This window comes from Uranotaenia lowii, chromosome 2, assembly GCF_029784155.1.
Source record: "Uranotaenia lowii strain MFRU-FL chromosome 2, ASM2978415v1, whole genome shotgun sequence".
In the NCBI taxonomy this organism is placed as follows: domain Eukaryota; kingdom Metazoa; phylum Arthropoda; class Insecta; order Diptera; family Culicidae; genus Uranotaenia; species Uranotaenia lowii.
The window spans coordinates 155,393,401-155,413,474 of NC_073692.1; the positions used below are offsets into that span (position 1 = coordinate 155,393,401).

General features: G+C 41.8%; 1 protein-coding gene across 1 annotated transcript; it reads right to left on the reverse strand.

Moving 5' to 3' along the window:
- Positions 1-11,630: 11,630 nt before the first annotated feature.
- Positions 11,631-13,970, reverse strand: LOC129741989 (uncharacterized). Its single transcript, XM_055733833.1, has one exon. The coding sequence runs from the start codon at positions 13,968-13,970 to the stop codon at positions 11,631-11,633; it is 2,340 nt and encodes a 779-aa protein (XP_055589808.1).
- Between the last annotated feature and the right edge of the window lie 6,104 nt (positions 13,971-20,074).

Sequence of the window (20,074 nt, forward strand, 5' to 3'; positions counted from 1 at the left end):
GTTTTTTTTCTGTCAAATTAGCGATTTTCCTTTCCGAATCATATTGCGTTTTTACTGCTTCTGACCTTACATTGTATTCAATTGCTTTGTGACGAACGTTCGGATATTCATTATTGCAGCCGAAGGGCAGGTATTGCATTTTTCAAAGTGATTTTCCTTTCTTTACCCATTTCAACAAACAACCATCCTAAAATTTAGCTTATGGCTAACTTTACTACATCATCAAATTTAATACTTTTAATACTTAGCTTAGTTCTAAAAAATGTCTAAGCAAATATCTCACATTTATCCAGATAACAAACGTTTATCGTTTTTAACGTATCGAACAGGTAGGTATTTTATAAATGCTTTTAAAAACTAAATACACTGGTAGGTTTTGAAAATTTCTATGTACCGTTAGACTGAATTCATTCGGGTTCATTTTGGAATTTCTTAAGCCCGGAGTTCTAAAAAGCTTTGTTTTGGTTCAAAACTCATCCATGATTTTTTGTAGAATATTTGAGTAACGTTAACATGATTTGCTTGGTAAATGGTGGATAATTTGCAACACCCCATAGTGGTCATTAGACCGCTGCAAGCTTTGTATGGAAACTTCAAATTCTTAAATTTTTACACCTCCCATAACTTTTTTTGGTTGTTTTTGCTGCCAGAAATAGCAATAATTTTTTTTAAGCGATCCATCCAGTCCTGAATTAGCGCAACGAGTTTTAATTTTGTATGGAAATTTGTATGGGAAAACAAAATTTTTCATTCATAAATCGCCAGAGATTTTCTGAAAGTTCGAAAAAATATAACTTTGGATGAGAAATGTTCCTTGATTCTTGCAGTACATTTCTTGCGAACAAAGCACAAACCTTAATTGTACCCCAGAAAAGATATTCAATGTTATGTAAAATTTTTGTTTTCAAAATTAATTATTTTAATTATATCGTTTTTGACTGCTTGTTTGAAAGCTGTGTAACAGTAGGATGGAAATAAAAAATCTCAAAAAACTGCTTTGCATTGCCAGAGAATTTATTGATTAATATAACCTTTGCCATAACATTTCATGAAATTATTAACAGCTCTAGCAAGCAAAGTCTGCTATTTTTGAATACTTTTCAATGGATTCAAATTTTTTATTTTGAAATTGTTATAACTTTATCCATGAAATTCTTAGCTGTTTGTCATGTAAGCAAAAAATGAAGCTTAAGAATAGTCAAAACCAAAAATTAAAGACCGACTTCATTACAAGCTTATTTGAATTTTCTGGATGATTTGATGTGCAAAAATTTCTTCTTGCATACAAATTTTCATACAAAATTGAAACGTGTTGCGCTAACTCAGGAATCAACCAAATCATCTCAAATTTTACACTGATGCTTGGGGACCCAAAAGGCATCGAAAAAACATATGTGAGCAAAAAGTCATTTTTTGCAGCGGTCTAGTGGTCATATCACCTCTTATTCACAACTCCTATCTCTAACTCCCCGCGGTGCCGGCTTTGATGCGAGTAACCTAAGCGGAGATCGGGTACCCAACCCTGATGGATGCTTTGGTTTGCAGACTGAGAAGGTGGCCGCACGCGTCTGTTCCCCAGGTCAGGGGCGGCGTGCAACAACAACCAAGCGTCTGTTCTCCAGGTCAGGGGCGGCTCAAACAGCGTCTGTCTCGCAGCGAGCGGCTGAATTTTGAAATGCGGCTCCCGCCAGCTAAGTCCAAGATGGCAGCCCCATCGCGGGATAGGGACTTTAGGCTAACAACCTACTGCTCCCGATTCATAAATTTGTTACGGAATCCGAAAGAAATGATCGACCTGGAACTTTGGCGACGACTTTTAGCATGAAAACACGGACACGAATTGGAACTTGGAATGTTTAAACCCTTGCCCAACAAGGCAAGCTGGCTCAACTTGCTAGAGAAGCTAGCCGCCTTAAGCTTGAAATTCTGGGACTGAGCGAAGTCCGATGGCCTAACACTGGAGAACACGAGACACAGTCAAGGTTGCCGAAATCACAGAAAAATCTGTAATTTCACAGAATTTTGAGCAAATTTTCATCACAGAATCTGTGTCACAGAACACAGAATTTTCAAAAATTCACAGATTTCACAGAATTTTTGAATTTTGATTCAATTTTCAAAATTATGATTTTTTAGCCAATACTAAATTTAGATTTTTTTTCCTTAAATTAAAAAAGTATGATATGTAATTTTAATTGATTTTGCCAAACTTAATTGTAAAAAAGACCCAATTTATCATGCATTTTCTATGAAAATAAAGGAAAAAGCATCACAGAAAACCATCACAGAATTTTTGGGTAAAATCACAGAAATTCAGAATTTTTTTTCTCAAAAACACAGATTTTTTTTCGGCAACCTTGGACACAGTCCGGGCAAGTCCTGCTTTACTCTGGCATACAAGGAGAACATGCTACACGGGAACGAGGAGTTGGTTTCCTGTTAAGCCCGCAGGCCTACGCGGCCCTCACTAGATGGGAACCGATAAACGAAAGAATAATCGTAGCCAGATTTAGAACTCGGGTTAGAAACTTACAATGGTCCAGTGTTATGCGCAAACTGACGTTGCCGATTTGCAGGAGAAAGAGCAGTTTTACAGTCAACTGAACAGCGTGGTAGAGAAAATTCCGAAGGATGACATTCAAATCCATTTGGGCGACTTCAACGCAAAGATTGGCTCCGACAATCAGGACCTTGAGCACATCATGGGGCGCCATGGCCTAGAACAGATGAGCGAAAACGGACAGCTGTTTGTAGAATTTTGTGGCAACAACAACATGGTGATCGGAGGATCGCTCTTCCCCCATCGACCAGCACATAAGGTCACTTGGTTGGGTATCCCGAGATGGCCGAACAAAAATCAAATTGACCACATCTGCATCAGCCGAAAATGTAGAAGTAGCCTTCTTGATGTCCACAACAAACGAAGCGCAGACATCGCATCTGACCATCACCTCGTCCTTGGCGAGATACGACTGAGAGATGCGCGTGTCCAATGGCGCGAGGAGAAAGTCGGGTGTCGATAGGATATCCGCCGGTTAGAGAATCCAGAGGTGAAAAGGGCATACGTTGAACAGCTAGAATCCCGAGCCTCGGAGCTGCCAACAGACGGAACAGTCGAAGTACAGTAGTGTGGAATCAAGAATGCCTTTATCACGACGAGCCATGGTACTCTCGGTAAAGTTTCTTAAAGAAGAAGTGAATGGATGTCGGATGAAACTTGGAGGATGATCGATGATCGGAGAAAGACGAAAGTCGGAATTGAGCAGGCATGTACCGGGTCAGCCAAAGCAGCCGCCCACTTACGTTATGCGGAGCTGGAAAAGGCAGTTAAACGAGCTTGTAGACGAGACAAGAGAGCCTGGACAAACTCCCTAGCCTAAGAGGGGGAAAGAGCCGCCGCCAATGGAGATATCCGATTACTTTATGACATTTCTCGCCGCCTCAGTGGTGCAAGGACTAATGCAAGAATGCCGCTGAAAGACCGAGCAGGTCAGTTATTGACCGATCGAACAGATCAGCTCAAACGATGGACAGAGCACTTCGAACAACTCTTCCGAGTCACGAATAGCGATGGCCAACAGAATCTGCAGCTTGGAGCAACAACAGTAAGTCGCATAAATGGCGTCAACTCGGAAGCGCCCTCGCTGGCTGAAATAGAAGCGGCAATCAAAAACATGAAATCCAACAAAGCACCTGGGATCGATTGCATCCCTGCTGAAATGCTAAAAGCCGACCCTGCCCTGTCAGCACAAATGTTGCACCGTCTTTACGCTGACATCTGGGATACTGCAACATTCCCGGCCGACTGGATGCAGGGTATCCTCGTAAAGGTCCCGAAAAAAGGAGACCTGACAGAGTGCGGAAACTGGCGAGGCATAACGTTGATCTGTGCAACCCTCAAAGTACTCTGCAAAGTGATCCTGGACAGGATCCAGGAGAAAATCGACGCTACACTCCGACGGCAACAAGCTGGATTCCGATCCGGACGATCATGTGTGGACCACATCACAACGCTACGAATAATACTGGAACAAATCAACGAATTCCAGGACTCTCTTCTGCTGGTTTTCGTTGATTTCGAAAAAGCATTTGACCGACTTAACCATGAAAACATCTGGGCGGCTCTAAGGCGAAGAGGAGTACCAGAGAAACTAGTCCATCTCATCGAAGCACAATACGAGGCATTTTCGTGCAAGGTCTTGCACGACGGTGTCTTGTCCGAACCAATCCCGGTAACTGCTGGAGTGAGACAAGGATGTATTTTATCACCGCTACTTTTTCTAATCGTAATGGATGAGATTCTGACTGGATCGATCGACTGTACACCGAACCGAGGATTGCCGTGGAATCCTTCAACAATGGAGCAACTGAACGACCTTGACTTGGCTGACGATATTGTTTTGCTCGCCCAAACGCAACCGGATATGCAGAGCAAACTCGACGACCTCACCGAAAGTTCCAAGGCAGCAGGTCTCAAAGTTAATGTCGGAAAGACCAAGTCGATGGAGATCAACACAGGAAATCCCTCCAGTTTCATGGTAGCTGGGCAACAAGTTGATAAAGTGGAGTGCTTCCAGTATCTTGGTAGCCAGATAACGCCTGATGGTGGTACCCGGATCAGAAAGGCCCGATTTGCGTTTGCGAGTCTCCGAAACATCTGGCGGTCACGCCAGATCTCTCTACGAACAAAAATCCGAATCTTCAACTCAAACGTCAAATCCGTATTGCTGTACGGGTGCGAAACTTGGTGCACATATGCGGTGACGACGCGAAAACTGCAAGTATTTGTAAATCGCTGCCTGAGGAATATCATCCGCGCTTGGTGGCCTGGCAACTGGATCTCGAATGAAGTATTACATCGCCGGTGTCATCAAAGGGCGCTAGAAATCGAGATTTGGGAACGTAAGTGGAGATGGATTGGGCACACGCTGCGAAAAGATGAAAACAAGATTTGCAGAGAGGCGCTAGATTGGAATCCAGAAGGTCATCGAAGAAGAGGCAGGCCCAGAAACTCGTGGCGGCGAAGTCTAGCCGCTGAAATCCGAACTGTAGACGAGAATTTTGACTGGGACCAGGTGAAGACGCTGGCTCCGGATCGTCAACAGTGGAGGTCTTTTACCACGGCTCTATGCACCGGAGGATCGGCGCGGGATCATTAAGTAAGTAAGTAAGCTGTTTTTTCGTAATTAATTTTCTTATCAACGAGTAAACCATCTGATATTGAATCCTTCCAAAGAGAAGTTGATAATTTTTATGTATGGTGTACAAAAAGCTTGCTAGAGATAAACGTAAAAAAATGCATCTCAATCTCATTTACCAAAAAGCGAAATGTAAGACAGGACACCATCACCATTGGTCAAAAATCTGTTGAAAGATGCAATCAAGTCAGAGACTTAGGAGTCATACTTGATTCTGAACTGACCTTTGTAGAACACTACAATAACATAATTTACAAGGCAAGTAATATGCTCGGGTTTATAAAAAGGTTTAGTTTTCAATTCAATGATCCCTATACCATCAAAACACTGTATGTAACATAAACTTTTAATCGTTTTGCTGAGCATTTTGACTTTGACGTTTCGAGAAATGTGTTCCGAAGGAAAATATTAGACGTGTCTAGAACTGTGTCGAGTGGATTTTAATTTTAGAAAGTTAATTAGGATTAAGTTATCATTTGGATCAACATGTGATCCGTTGATTTTTTATACAAATAAACAAATAAACAAATAATGTTAGGCCCCTTCTTGAGTACTGCAGTGTTGTCTGGGCTCCATATCAAGGTACACATAAAGACCGCATTGAGTCAGTACAAAAACAGTTTTTATTATATGCTTTACGCAGGTTAGGTTGGAGCTCGTATCAGCTACCTTCGTATGAATCTCGATGTATGTTAATTAAAATAGATAGTCTTGAGTTTGCAATGTTAGCTTTTATAAATGATGTTATTGGGAAAAGAGTAAATGATGCAAACATTTTAGAAAAACTTAACTTTTATTCTCCCACTCGGTATTTAAGAAACAGGAATCTATTCTACATAAATAAACAAAGTACAAACTATGCCCAAAATGGACCTATAAATAAGATCATGATCTGCTATAACAAATACTGCACCATAATTGATATAACAATGAACAAAAATGAACTGAAGAGAGTGCTTCTATCATAACATTATACTTATATAGATTTAAGGCAAACATGTAAAATGGTCTACGCAAATGATTGACGTCAAATAAATAAATAAATAAATAAAGTTTAAAACAATTGCTATACAGCTTCATAGAGCGTACATCACAAAAATTTGTTAACATTTTTTCCATCGTTTTACTATCGTTTATTGTATCGTGTATTGCATTGTATGTTGATTTTTTTTTCCTTTTTTCTCAGGGATTTTAAGTTGTAGAATTAATTTAACTGGTTTTATTTTTCAAATTGTAGTCTTGAATTTACTTCTTTTCTTCATTTTCTGTTCTATTTTTCGGTGGTCATGTAAAATTAAATTGTGAATTAATTCAGTGATCAAATTGTTTTGTAAATTGCATGGTATTGTGGAATTCTTATTTATGATATTGTGTAATTTTATTGTTAATTAAATTTTCATTTATCTATATTGTTATATCTTGACCAATATTACATTTATTCATATTTCATTTTTACTATACGTTAAATTCATTGTATTTCATATATTTTATATTACTATATGTTATATTACTTATACCTATATTTACCAGAGGGAATGCATCTGGGGATAACCTAAAGAAATTATTGCAAGCGGCACGGGTAGCCGGCCATTGTAGGTTTCTGAGGGTTGGATGCCTTTCTTCGACGAACCATCGGACCGTGGAAGCCCTAGAAGAAATTCGAAGGCCAAGCCACACAGACATAGGCAGGACCTTGCTACCGATGGGGGAGCCTTACATACATACATACATACTACCTTCTTGTAAGTCGATAGTCCGGCTCGTTTTTTGGCTCGATGCACGGTTGTAGACGATACACCCAGCTTATTTGCGGCATCTCGGAGAGAGAGGTTTGGGTTTCGATTGAAACTACCGGCAACTCTTTTTGTCGTCTCAGCGGCTTCCGGTTTTCGATTTCCCCCGATCCAGACTTCCTGGCTGTCGACAAACGTTGCCCAAAAACTTAAATTACCTACATTTGTAACGGTTGATTTGGCAACTTTTAGCGATTTTGTCAGCTTTGCGTGCGAGTAGCTCAGATTTTCGCGATGCGCGAGCAAAACTTTGATACGCTGCTCTTCTTCCTTGGACGGCATTTTGACAACTGAAGAGTGAATTCCAAAATCAAAATAGGAGCAACATTCTACACTCACACACACACACACACACACACACACACACACACACACACACACACACACACACACACACACACACACACACACACACACACACACACACACACACACACACACACACACACACACACACACACACACACACACACACACACACACACACACACACACACACACACACACCTTCAAAAAGAGGGGTGTTCAGGTTTTTTAAATGCAAAATTGAAAGAAATACGTCAAGTTGATATTGACCAAATTTTGACCGTATCACCCTTTAAAGACTACATTTCATTACCTAGCTTAATTTTTCAGTGAATAAAATTCAAATTCAACACTAGAATTCACTCATCAGAAGTTGTTTAATTTAATTCGGTCCAGGGAATTGCAAGTTACAGCCGCTTGAGATTGGTGGACCACCTTTAAGTAATGAATAAACTTTCTTGTTGAATAAAAAACACTCCCACGGAGTGCAAAATTTTTGAAAATTTAAAAGCACATCTACTGGAAAAATTTATAAGTTTTTATAGAAATTCTAGCATTTTCGGGTATTTTGTAGCGATTTTTTGCCGCTTGGAGGGGAGGTAATCACCCTGGTGATCCCCCTCCCCCCATAGGATCGCGCATGTAAAAATCACAGGCATTTCGAAAGCTTTTTGCGATAGAACAAATCAATAACTTTTTTGCAAAAGAGTAAAACTTGTCTGAATCTCTGACACTATCATAATCACGCGCTCGATTTCTTGGCTAAGACATGGCCAGGTTGGTGCATTCATTTAGCTGAAATGCCCGGGAATCATAGTTTCAATCCCGGGTATTCCCGACATGTATGAAATTATTTCTCTGGAAAAGCCTGATAGTTTCCGGAACCATTCTTATTGTTCTATTTGAAAATGTTATCATACAAAACTCATTGAGTGCATGCCGATTCCTGCGACAGTAGATATTTTGCAGCCATTCGGTGCAGTAGTTTTAATCAAATAGATAAGATTAAAAAGATTATATGTATTTTTAAACCGTTTTTACTGAAAGAAAACCCACAACACTTCGAAAAATATATGAAAAATTGCGCAGCAGGTAGACAGGTTGTGTTTTTTTGAACATAACACTTATACACTTATTCCCTCTGGCTTTAAAAGCCAGATGAAATACAAAACTTTCAACTGATCAAGACATCGTTTCTTTTTTCATATGAAGAACAATTATGTAAAGTACTCAGAAGAACGAAAAAAGATTGAATAAATAACGTTTCTGATCGCTCATTCTTATTCAATGTTGATTTTAAGTATTCATGATGTCGATAAATTACAAAATAACGGTGGCATTATTCTATCGGTGTTAAATTTTTGCTGAATAATTAAACTTTAACCAACCCCTAAACTCCCTCTCCCTTGATGGATTCCTTCACATGGCTTATGGCTTGGAAACCTACCATGATTTATTTTGCGACGATGCGATTTAATGCAAAAGTCAAATCACAACCTTTGAATCATCGTTTTTTATTTCACTGAATTTCCACGAGCTACATTATTTTCAAACCGCCTTAATATGCTTCCCACATTCACTTCTGAGTGGGCAACCGACATTCATAGGTTTTTCCCGGCCAACGATGAGCGTAATTTCCAAAATTATTCGAAAATGGTCAGTGCCGGTTTCCCCTCGAGGGCGCACCACCAGGCTGGAAAACCACGTGAAGTCATTTCATTTGCCAAACGAGGCTCATTGAGTGTTCGTGATTTTGCAACCGATGGAACTGTCACAGCAATTCGCTCGTTGATGATGGCAAACCTTTGACCGAAAACGTCAATGTCGCACACTTGTCACATGCATGCATCAGGTCCTGCTGCTAGATGGGTAGGATGCATGAATTCGGATTGTGGATGCTGGGGGCCATCGCTGTCCGATTGAATCAATGATTTTGAAAAATTTAGCAGGTTCATACATCAAAAGCGTCGAATCAATGATTGGATGCTCAACTTATTGCAGCTGGTAATAGAAATGATGCCTCGGGTTGTTTTCCGATGACGGTTTGGAATGTTTTCCACTTGTTTTTGTTTGTCCGAATTTGTCATTTTGAAAACATCAAAGTGCAAGCTGGGAGGCTAATGGAAATGTCGGATGCTCATAACTACGGTGTTGCAGCGAGGGAGCGTAAAATAAGGCGACCGTTTCGATAGCGAATCCAATTTTATTGAATTGAGCTTCAAAACTGTAAAAGGACAATTATTAGCTTTTGTTTAATGATTAGTTATCTATAATCTTACTTATCAGTTTCCTTTTACGTTCGAACGCTCTTCCTGCTTTAAGTTCGACCTTGTTTTCTGCTAGCTACGAGCTATTGTGACCTAAGTAATTAATTTCGTTTAACCATTGTTTAAATTATTAACTGTTTTAATATTAACCTTTTCTTTCTTTCCAGGTTTCAACTTCCGGTATTTTCTAACCTTACTTTTCTTTTCAGGTGTTACGAGGATTTCTCCAGGCGGCCTATCCAAATAAATATTTTAATAAATTTACCTTCTTTTAGGTTCTAAGACAACTTACTTCAGCTTAACGCACTTATTTAAATAACTTTCAAGAAAACCGAATACAATAATTTAATCTAACTCACAGTCGGGTTGAAATGTACTTTTTTAACGCGTGGGTTTTTAATGCTTCTTCCTACGAACAGGGTTGGCCAAAGTGGGGTACCTTTAGATATTCTGACACATGTCATCAGTTTCTGACCGGGGTGCCAGCTTGCTAGAAATAACAACCTCCCCCTGGTGTAGTCTGGATTCATCCGGAGCTTCACGTTTCACCACATCAAGCAGGGCCATCCGGGATACAGGACGTATGAACTTATTTTTTCCGATTTGGACCACAGCTCTCCTCGACCGTCCGTCGGGATGCCGCAGTACTTCAATGATCCGACCTCGCTCCCAGTTTCCTATCTTTGCTGCGTCGGCAACCATTACTAAGTCTCCTTCTTCGAGAGGCTTGGCCTCATCGAACCACTTCGATTGTCGCCTTATAATTGGTAGATACTCAACCAACCACCGTTGCCAAAACACGTTGAGTTTAGCTTGAATTACAAGCCACGAATTCCCAAGCAGTTTACGATATGATTCTTGTTTTTCGGTAGACCAATTGTGAACACTTTCTCTAGGTGATTTGGTCCCATTGGAATTCAGAAGAAGAAAGTGGTTTGGCGTCAGCGCCTCGGATTCTTCAGATTCAAGAGGTTATTATTAGCTGACCAGAAGGGCCAACTACAACAGCCCTCGAATCCCTGGTCAAGCCACGGGGATTCTGGTGAGGGTGTGCCTCATGCGGCCTCTTTTGGTTGGCTAGCAGAGCAGAGGTTGCGAAGAACCTCGGGTCGGCTTTGACAAGGTGGTGACACTAGTCAAGAATACCAAAACACCGGTCTTTTTAGTTTCAACGTTTATTGTCCTACCTTATAATCAGCTGTGTGTTGTGTAGTGTGTGCTCGATGAAGGTGGCCGGCCAACGGGAACTGCTGCTGCGGGATGTCTTGGGTTTCGGGGATAGCACGTGGTGAACCGGGCGGCAATGGCGGTGCCGAACCTTCAGTTCCGGACCTCGTGGAACATTGACGGGTCCCAAATGCTGTGGCTAGCGATTGCTGTGGCTAGCGATTGCTGTGGCTCGCAAGGTGGGTGTTGTTGGTTGCTAGCTGTTGTCGCAAACCCTTTCACGCGCCAGTCAACCCCCGGTAAGTGCAGTAGGATTGGTTGTGGCAACTTACAGAAATGTTGGCTGCAGGTTGACGGTGACGGTCGGGTTTATTGCGCGACGAAGGTATTCCGGGCTAGCGTTGGACCTTGGCGAAACTGCCAAATAATAAAAATAATGGGTCCTAATAGACCAAGGGAAACGTCAGAGTGATGATCGAACTACCGGGAATACGATTTGAGGTTACCTGATCTCGTGTTGCGGAAGATACACGGCACTTTTCCACTAATGTGCTCCGATGTGTATCGTACGGAAGTCGGATGGAAAAGACCTTAGGCTTCCCGGTAGTCGATTTCCTTCGTTCCCTTTTTAACGATGATTTTCCCTTTTTCCGTTTATCGTTAGCGATTTTCCCTTTAGCGTGCTGTCTTTTTCTTTCTTCATCCCTTTTTCCCGTTAAGTATTATGTGTGGTAAGTGTTTTGTGGAGCATGTGTTCAATGTGACCGTTAGGAGTTCCCTATCTTATCTTTTTATTTATTTATTATACAATATTATTTAAAGTTTTAATCTAGATTTTTATTAATGTTTATTTATTCTATTTTACTGTACGGGACATGCAACATAAAACAAATAAACATTCAGGCGTTTAAATAGGAAAATGAGTACTCTTCGTGAGTGGCATAGGGTAACTGACTCGAATGGTAACAAGGTAAATAGGTCAGAGGCCTTTTGTTTATCATACTTTCTGTTTCCACGACCAACGTCTGTAACCCCTCGTCATCAAGTTTCCCCTCGACATAAGCATCTGCCATAGCAGCTTTTACGGATTGTACCAAGCGCTCCCAGGCGCCACCCATATGCGGTGCTCCTGGTGGATTAAAGTTCCATTTTGTGTTCGCATTGGTGAATGTAGCTGACAGTCCCTGGCTTATTTGCCCTCGTAAAACACGATCAGCTCCTTGGAAATTAGTTCCATTATCGGTAAAGAATTCCACCGGAGATTCACGTCGACCCACGAAGCGTCGAACGCATGAGATGCAGGATTCTGTAGATAGTGTGTAGGCGACTTCGAGGTGAACTGCGCGAACGGTCAAGCACGTAAATAAAGCAATCCACCTTTTGACTCTGGCTCTTCCGAGTTTCACCAAAAGCGGTCCAAAATAGTCTAACCCCGTGTATGTGAAAGCTCGCTCGTGGTGTGCAAGACGTGCTGGGGGTAACGGTGCCATCACTGGGATCCTCGGACGCGCCAAGCGGATTCTACAAGTCTGGCAGTTTCTAGCGGCCTTCTTTACCAAGGCACGTAGTGTTGGAATACTGTAAAGTTGGCGTAATTCGTTAACTACAGTTTCATTGTTTCTGTGTCTATAAAGTTTATGACAGTCTAGAATTATCAAATCAGTAACAGGGTGGTTTTTTGGAAGGATAATTGGGTGTCGGGTGTCGTACGGAACATTTCTAACTGCGTCGATGCGACCTCGTTCTCTTAACAATCCTCTTTCATCTAGGAATGGCATCAATTTGTAAATGGAACTGCGTTTCTCAATAGCTCTTTGACCATGTTTGTTGTTTTCCTTATTTTCAAGCGCGATTATTTCGTCCGGGAACGAATCCTTTTGAACAAGTTTAAAAATAGCTTCTGCAGCCAGTTGTAGTTCTTGTTGTTGTAACGGTCCAGTGAGGTTCGATCCTTTGAAAAAGTTTTGCAGGTATCTCCGTACATATGCAATTACCCTATTTAGGCGACCCCATGAAGCGAAGCGGTTGAAGTCTAAAACGGGTTCTACAACACGGTGGTGAAGACTGGAATTTCGGATTTCTTCTGACGTAGAAGTGACGGATTCGGTCGGTTGCGGCCATTGTGATTCAGGATACAAAAGGAATTCTGGGCCGTTAAACCATATGCTCTCTGGATTGAAGTATGGGCCACTTCCCCATTTCGTAGCTTCGTCTGCTGGATTGGATTTTGATGGGACCCAGCGCCAGTCGCTGGCCGTAGTATGTTCTAGGATCTCACTCACTCTAAATGCAACAAACTGTCGGTAGTTTCGGGGATCTGCCTTGATCCAAGCCAGCGCTGTTCTGGAATCTGTCCAAAAAACCGTCTTCACAATTGGAACGTCGTGATTTTCTCGTACAAATTTCGCCCAACGAACTCCCAAAACGCATCCTTGCAGTTCCAGTCTAGGAATAGACCAGGGTTTCAATGGAGCCACCTTTGATTTCGCCGCAACAAGGCAACATTTTGAAGGTCCTTCTTCGCCTTTTGTACTCAAATATACCGCACATGAATAGGCTATTTCACTAGCGTCAACGAATACGTGCATCTGCGTGTTTGTATAGGTCTCTCGTGACGCCAGGTGAAAATAGCATCGGGGATTCCTAATCTTTGATATAAACTCCAACATCTTGATCCACCTTTGCCATCTTTTATGAACGTCTTCGCCTATTTGCTCGTCCCAACCTGTACCTTCTCGCCATAATTCTTGTATGAGTACTTTTCCGTGGATAATGAATGGGGACAATAAACCCATGGGATCAAATAAAGTCATTACACAACGGAGAACTTGTCTTTTTGTTGGTCGTGTAGCCGTAATGATTAGTTCCTGCATCTCGTCGCTCATTTGAGTCGAAAAACACAGCAAGTCATCCGAAGGATTCCACAACATGCCAAGTACTCGCTCCGTTTGCCCTGCTTCCGTCTCCTCTTCTCCTAAGCCACGTAACACTGCCACTCCATTCGATCGCCAGTTGTGTAACTTGAAACCTCCATTACAATGAACTGTTCGGACATCTCGCGCAACTCGCAATGCCTCCTCTTCCGATTCAAAACTGGCCAAATAATCGTCTACGTAATGGTCACGAATAATCGCTTGAGCCGCTTCTGGGTATAACTGAGCATGTATTTCCGCATTTCTGTTTTTGACAAACTGCGCTGAGGCAGGTGAGCAGGTGCTACCAAACGTAGCAACGTCCATCAAGTATATACTGGGCTTGTCTGAAGGATTTGCGCGTCACAAAAATCTCTGCGAATGTTTGTCTTCCTGTCTGATGCGAATTTGGTGGAACATCTCCTGAATGTCGGACGTAACTGCCACCATATATTGACGAAAACGAAATAAGACGCCGGGCAGGGATACCAGCTGGTCGGGACCCTTCAGAAGAACGCTATTCAACGAGATACCATCTGTTTTTGCGGCGGCATCCCATATCATCCGGATCTTTCCGGGTTTCTTAGAGTTAATCACTACCCCGATTGGTAGATACCACGTCTTCCTGGGGTCAGCTGCTTCGAGTTCAGTCTTTGTAGCAATGTGTGCGTAGCCTTTGCGTTCGTATTCTCGAATTTGTTGATGTAGATTTTCTCTGAGTCCAGGATCGCGTTGCATACGTCTCTCGAGGCAGGCTAATCTGTTTTCGGCCATTGGGTAGCTATTAGGAAACTCCACGTAATCATCTTTAAACAGCAGGCCTGTTTCAAAGTAGTTACCAATTCGCTTAGTTGTAGATTCAAGTAAGGTTAGGGCCCGTTGCTCGTCCGCTGATATGGGAACGGGTACGGTTGACGTTCCAGACGCTTCCATCGTAAAAAACCTTTGGACTGTTTCTCCCAGATCCGTTTCACAAGTACATTTATTAATGTGATAGCTGTGCGCTTCTTCATTGGGGCTCAGACGGGGCCCATAGACACACCAACCTAATCTGGTCTTTACCGCCACTGGCCCGTTACTGTCGCCCTCCTTTACCTTGAGCGGAAGTGCCAATCTTAAATTGTCAATACCAATAAGAATCCGCGGCTCGGCATTGGTGTAGCTAGAAATCGGAACGCCTTTCAGGTAGCTTTACTTTTCAGATACATCTTTCAACTGGAAGGATTGGCAAGGAAGATTCAAACAGTTTACAGTGCGAGCGTTCTCTAATGGATATCGCCTGCCTTGATTTGCTCCCGATATGTGCAGGGAAATTCGCTGAGAGTTTGCCTCAACGCGGGAGGTGTTGCCCGTCCATTTAAGGCAGAGAGGTTGGAAGTCGCCCTTGACTCCTAATTCGTTCGCGAGTTCTTCTTCCACTAATGTGAGATCAGATCCTTCGTCCAGGAAAGCGAAAGTTTCAATGCAGCCGAGATTTCCAAACAATTTAACGGGTATGATTCGAAACAATGATGACACGGTAAAATCTCGATGAAAGTGATTTTCGGCAACAGCAACTTGAGTAGACTGACACTTCGTAGGGTGAAGTAAACGATGGTGGCGGTATTGGCAATTCTCGATATCACAGCTTTGGCGTAACCGACACGATCGGCGTCCGTGATTGTACAAACAATTTTGACACAGTTCTTTGTCTCTTATACTACGCCATCTATCGTCGACACTCAACGCTTTGAAAGCCCTACATTCGACAATCCTATGTCCAACCTGATCGCAGTGTCCACAAACATATTGTCTGATCGATTCCTTCGGTGCGTTCGATGCTTGCGCATCAAACCTTTCTTCGGCGTGTGCGTTGATAAAAGCTTTAGATTTTTGCTCGCTCTCGTCCGCTAGCACGCGTCGATGAATCCGGTTCCAAATCCACGATGCTTGATGCATCTTCTACGATTATGTCCATGAATTCGTTAAAAGTTTGAAGATTCACGTTGCTGAGTCCCCGTCTATATCTAGCCCACATCATCTGGTAGTTATCAGGAAGCTTCAAAACTAATTGTTGCAGTAAAGATGGGTTGAAGAGATGAGTGTGCTCATTCGCTGCCTCGATGTGGGCACACAGTGTAAGCACTGCGTCCCCGAACTTAATTATGCCTTCCAATCGCTCATTCTTTAATGCTGGGATTTCGCGTACCTTCTTCAATAGCCCGTTGATAAGTAGTTCCGGGCGTCCATACCGTCTTCGTAACCTTTCTATAACCTGCGGTACTCCTGCTGGTAGTATGAGCTGATTGCGTACTGACTCGAGCGCTGCACCCGATAAACACCGCTGTAGCCGCAGCATATTTTCTGCGTTGGAGAAACCGCAAGCATCCGTCGTGAATTCGTAATTGGAGATGAAGATGGGCCATTCTGTTGGATCACCGGAAAAGCGGGGAAGGTCTCTTCCCAGGGACTGTCGCGCTACTATTTGTTGTTGTGTTGGTTGTTGGAGAACTTGGGAGGGATTCACTGAGTGATTTGATTGACGAGGGTTTTGAGATTGTTCTTGGGGATCATACAAACGCGCGGTGGAAAATCGCGGCTGTTGTACGTAATCGAGATTGACTTGGTTTGAAAGAGAAGTCAAATTATTCATATAGGTCGTGTGTGCGTTCATGTCTTGCAACTGATCACGGTAATGAGGAATATTCTCCGAGCGCGCGTAATTTCGCAGCTGCTTTCGGGATGAAATGGTCGTGGAGTGGTTTGTTAATTCTGCAACGTTAAACGCAGGGTAGGCGTGGATATTATGTTCATGTTCAGAAAAGTATGAGGCATGACGCTTACCTGAGGGCTCCTTAGTTGTTGTATTACTCACCAGTGGTAATACATTGTGGCTTACCGACTGCTTGACTGGCCCAGAATAATTTAACGACGGTTCTTCCTCGCGTTCGTGTGGTGTGTTGCTTGGCTCAGGAAAACGATATTCTTCCGATACTGTGGGTAGAATCCGAGACGTCTTCGGGATCGTACCAGTTTGCTTTCGTGCATCCGACTGTTGATCACCTACAACCGGATTGGTTACGGATAACAGTTGACGGCAATGGTCGAGTTGGCGTTGGAGCTCGAGTAGCTGGCCCGGAGATAATTTGTCGCTAGCCTCACATCTCTCCACACTGGCCTTCAAAGCATGTAAAGCTACGTGGTGGTTGTTTACGCTACGTGATGTAGGTGGTTGTTGGCTCCGAACCGCTACGGGCGCCGTGAGTTGAGGTGATTTTGAGAGGTCTACGAAGGATGTGGCCATTTCCGGTTGTGATGAAGTTCGATGATTCGTTGCTTGATCAATAATACCTGCATACGGCGAAATCGCAGGGTGTACCGTAGCTGGTTCGATGTATGTTTTTTTTGGATCGATGCTGGGAAATTCTATTCCAGGAATGGTAGTACCGGTTCGATTAGGCATTCCCCGAGGTAACATGTGACTTGACGTGTTTCCTGCAGCGACGCTCAGCAACAGCTTTTGTTGTTCCCCCAAGTGTCGACGTTGTAGTTCCAAATACGACCTTTCTCGTTCGAGTTGCTGTTTATCCATCATTTGACTTAGGCTCACGGAAAGAATCGAACTGGTGTGACTATGGACCGAGGCGGCATCATCATCCCTAGCATCCATACATTTGCTACATATCCACGGTAAACTGGTCACGGTCGAATCCACTCCTGCGCATGTATAATGATGCCAAGCATCACAGGCATCACATTGAACCATGTCCTCTTCAGAATCCGGTCTAGTACACGTGGCACAGTTAGATTCTTCTTCCTCTTCGAAATGCGAAGGAGTTTTTTCATTCCTGCCGGCCATCATGATAATTTTGAAGTTTGTTGCAGCGAGGGAGCGTAAAATAAGGCGACCGTTTCGATAGCGAATCCAATTTTATTGAATTGAGCTTCAAAACTGTAAAAGGACAATTATTAGCTTTTGTTTAATGATTAGTTATCTATAATCTTACTTATCAGTTTCCTTTTACGTTCGAACGCTCTTCCTGCTTTAAGTTCGACCTTGTTTTCTGCTAGCTACGAGCTATTGTGACCTAAGTAATTAATTTCGTTTAACCATTGTTTAAATTATTAACTGTTTTAATATTAACCTTTTCTTTCTTTCCAGGTTTCAACTTCCGGTATTTTCTAACCTTACTTTTCTTTTCAGGTGTTACGAGGATTTCTCCAGGCGGCCTATCCAAATAAATATTTTAATAAATTTACCTTCTTTTAGGTTCTAAGACAACTTACTTCAGCTTAACGCACTTATTTAAATAACTTTCAAGAAAACCGAATACAATAATTTAATCTAACTCACAGTCGGGTTGAAATGTACTTTTTTAACGCGTGGGTTTTTAATGCTTCTTCCTACGAACAGGGTTGGCCAAAGTGGGGTACCTTTAGATATTCTGACACATGTCATCAGTTTCTGACCGGGGTGCCAGCTTGCTAGAAATAACATACGGATTTTTCTTACTTTTATTGAGCGTAATGATGAATGACTTCATTAAAGAGCTATTGTATCATAACACAGAACGATAAACTCATCAAAAAAAGGCCGCCACAACAATAGCAATGTCTACAAAAAGTTACTCGTGTATCTTCAGAATCCTTATCGAGCTAGATCGTCTCAAGTATCATCAACACCTCCCGCCTCAAAACGGTGCAAAATGAACGGCCATGATTACCCACCAACTGGCCCCATAAATTAACACTTCCAGGGCTTTCAGCCTTTATCGAATAAAGGTAAGTAGAAACAGACACCGTTAAATGATGATGATGGTGATGCTCTTGGCCAGGTCCTTCAAGAAGCCGCAACAGAAAGAAACGACAGTAATAACAATAATAATCTAAGGAAAAGTACACAACTGAGGAAGATGCAAAAGACAGCATTAATCATAAAAGTTACTTAAGAAGTTTGGCCCCCTAAAGATTGAATCATTGGAATAGTTCATACTGTAAGAACTTTTTTTTAATTCTTGGATGATAGGGATGCTTACTTTAAACGGAACAAGTGGATATAAAAAATCATCCCTCGAAATTTGTTTTGACATTTTTTTTATTTGAACACATCTAACACCACTCCATTTTCTCGTAAACGTACCTATCGTTCCCTTTTTTTGACCAAGCTGATACGAGCTGGTGGCAAAAAGCGTAAAATTGTGCCAAGTTTGACACCTGGGATTTCGGAGGGTATCATGTTCTGCAGCTCGGTCTGCTTCGGTGTTAAAATGGCCACACCGACGACACGACTACTGGTGAGCAAAATTTATTATGCGCTCACAGAATACAGGTCAATGTCTCAGGCGAGAAGGTGTTCCTGCCTGGCTGCTGTTTACAGTTTCTATGGCCACTTAAACAACCGGAGAGGGATTTAAAAGTTGAGGAGTTGAGGGATGAAAACTGGCATTGGTATTAGGTATTTGCCTTATTTTTAAAAGCTTTATCTGGAAATCGCAAAATCAATAACACATGTGAACTCATGCGTGGGTCTATATATGTATAAAGGGTGATACGGTCAAAATTTGGTCAAAATCAAATTATATTTCTTTTTCAAGTTTAATAAGTATAAAATTCGCTTTTGCTTTTCCAAATCCGAATTGCCGGGCCTTACGCCTAACTCCTATGGGACCCCGATCACCCCTCCCCCCCACCCCCAAGGGGCAAAAAAACGTTACAAAATACCCGTAAATGCTGGAATTTTCATAAAAACTTTTAACATCTGCTAGTAGATGTGCTTTTGAATTTTCAAGAATTGTCCACTCCGTGGGGGTGTTTAATTTATGAAAAAAAAATTTTTTATCACTTAAAGGATTGAAGAAAAGTTGGTCTACCAAACTCAAGAAGCTGTCACTTGCATTTCCCTGGACCGAATTATACCAATCAACTGCTGTTGAATTACTTAGAGTGTTGACTTTAAATTTGCCTACTTAACATTTGAGCTAGGAAATTAAATGTAGAGGAATTTTATTTAATTGTCACTAATATCCCTCATATGCCTATGTAAGTTTACATGAGCAAATTGTGATAAATTTTGTATTTGTTTCAAAATCTGAGCTTGTAATTCTTCATTATGTTTTGAATTTTGATGGAATGACGAATTTGAAAGATCTAGTAGGGGAGTGAATATTATTGTAACACTGAAATACTTGAATATTTTGTCTTTTGAAGTCATACATTGATTGCCTTTACCATGCATTTTCTTTTTATTCAGTCAGATAGAAGAAAACAATAAAAATACTCAAACTATATACATATGGGTTCATGAGATGGGCAATTTTCATTAATATTCAGAAATTACTATATGTTTAATGGATTTACAGATCTTGGTCATTCTAAGAAGTGAAAAAATACCTTTGGAATTTAAGTGTTAAATTGCTTTGAGAAACGCTTAAGAAACGTATGACTTCTATTGA

What these genes read in the sequence shown, in the direction of transcription:
- LOC129741989 (XM_055733833.1), bottom strand. Translation starts at nt 13,970, where the DNA reads ATGGACGTTGCTACGTTTGGTAGCACCTGCTCACCTGCCTCAGCGCAG.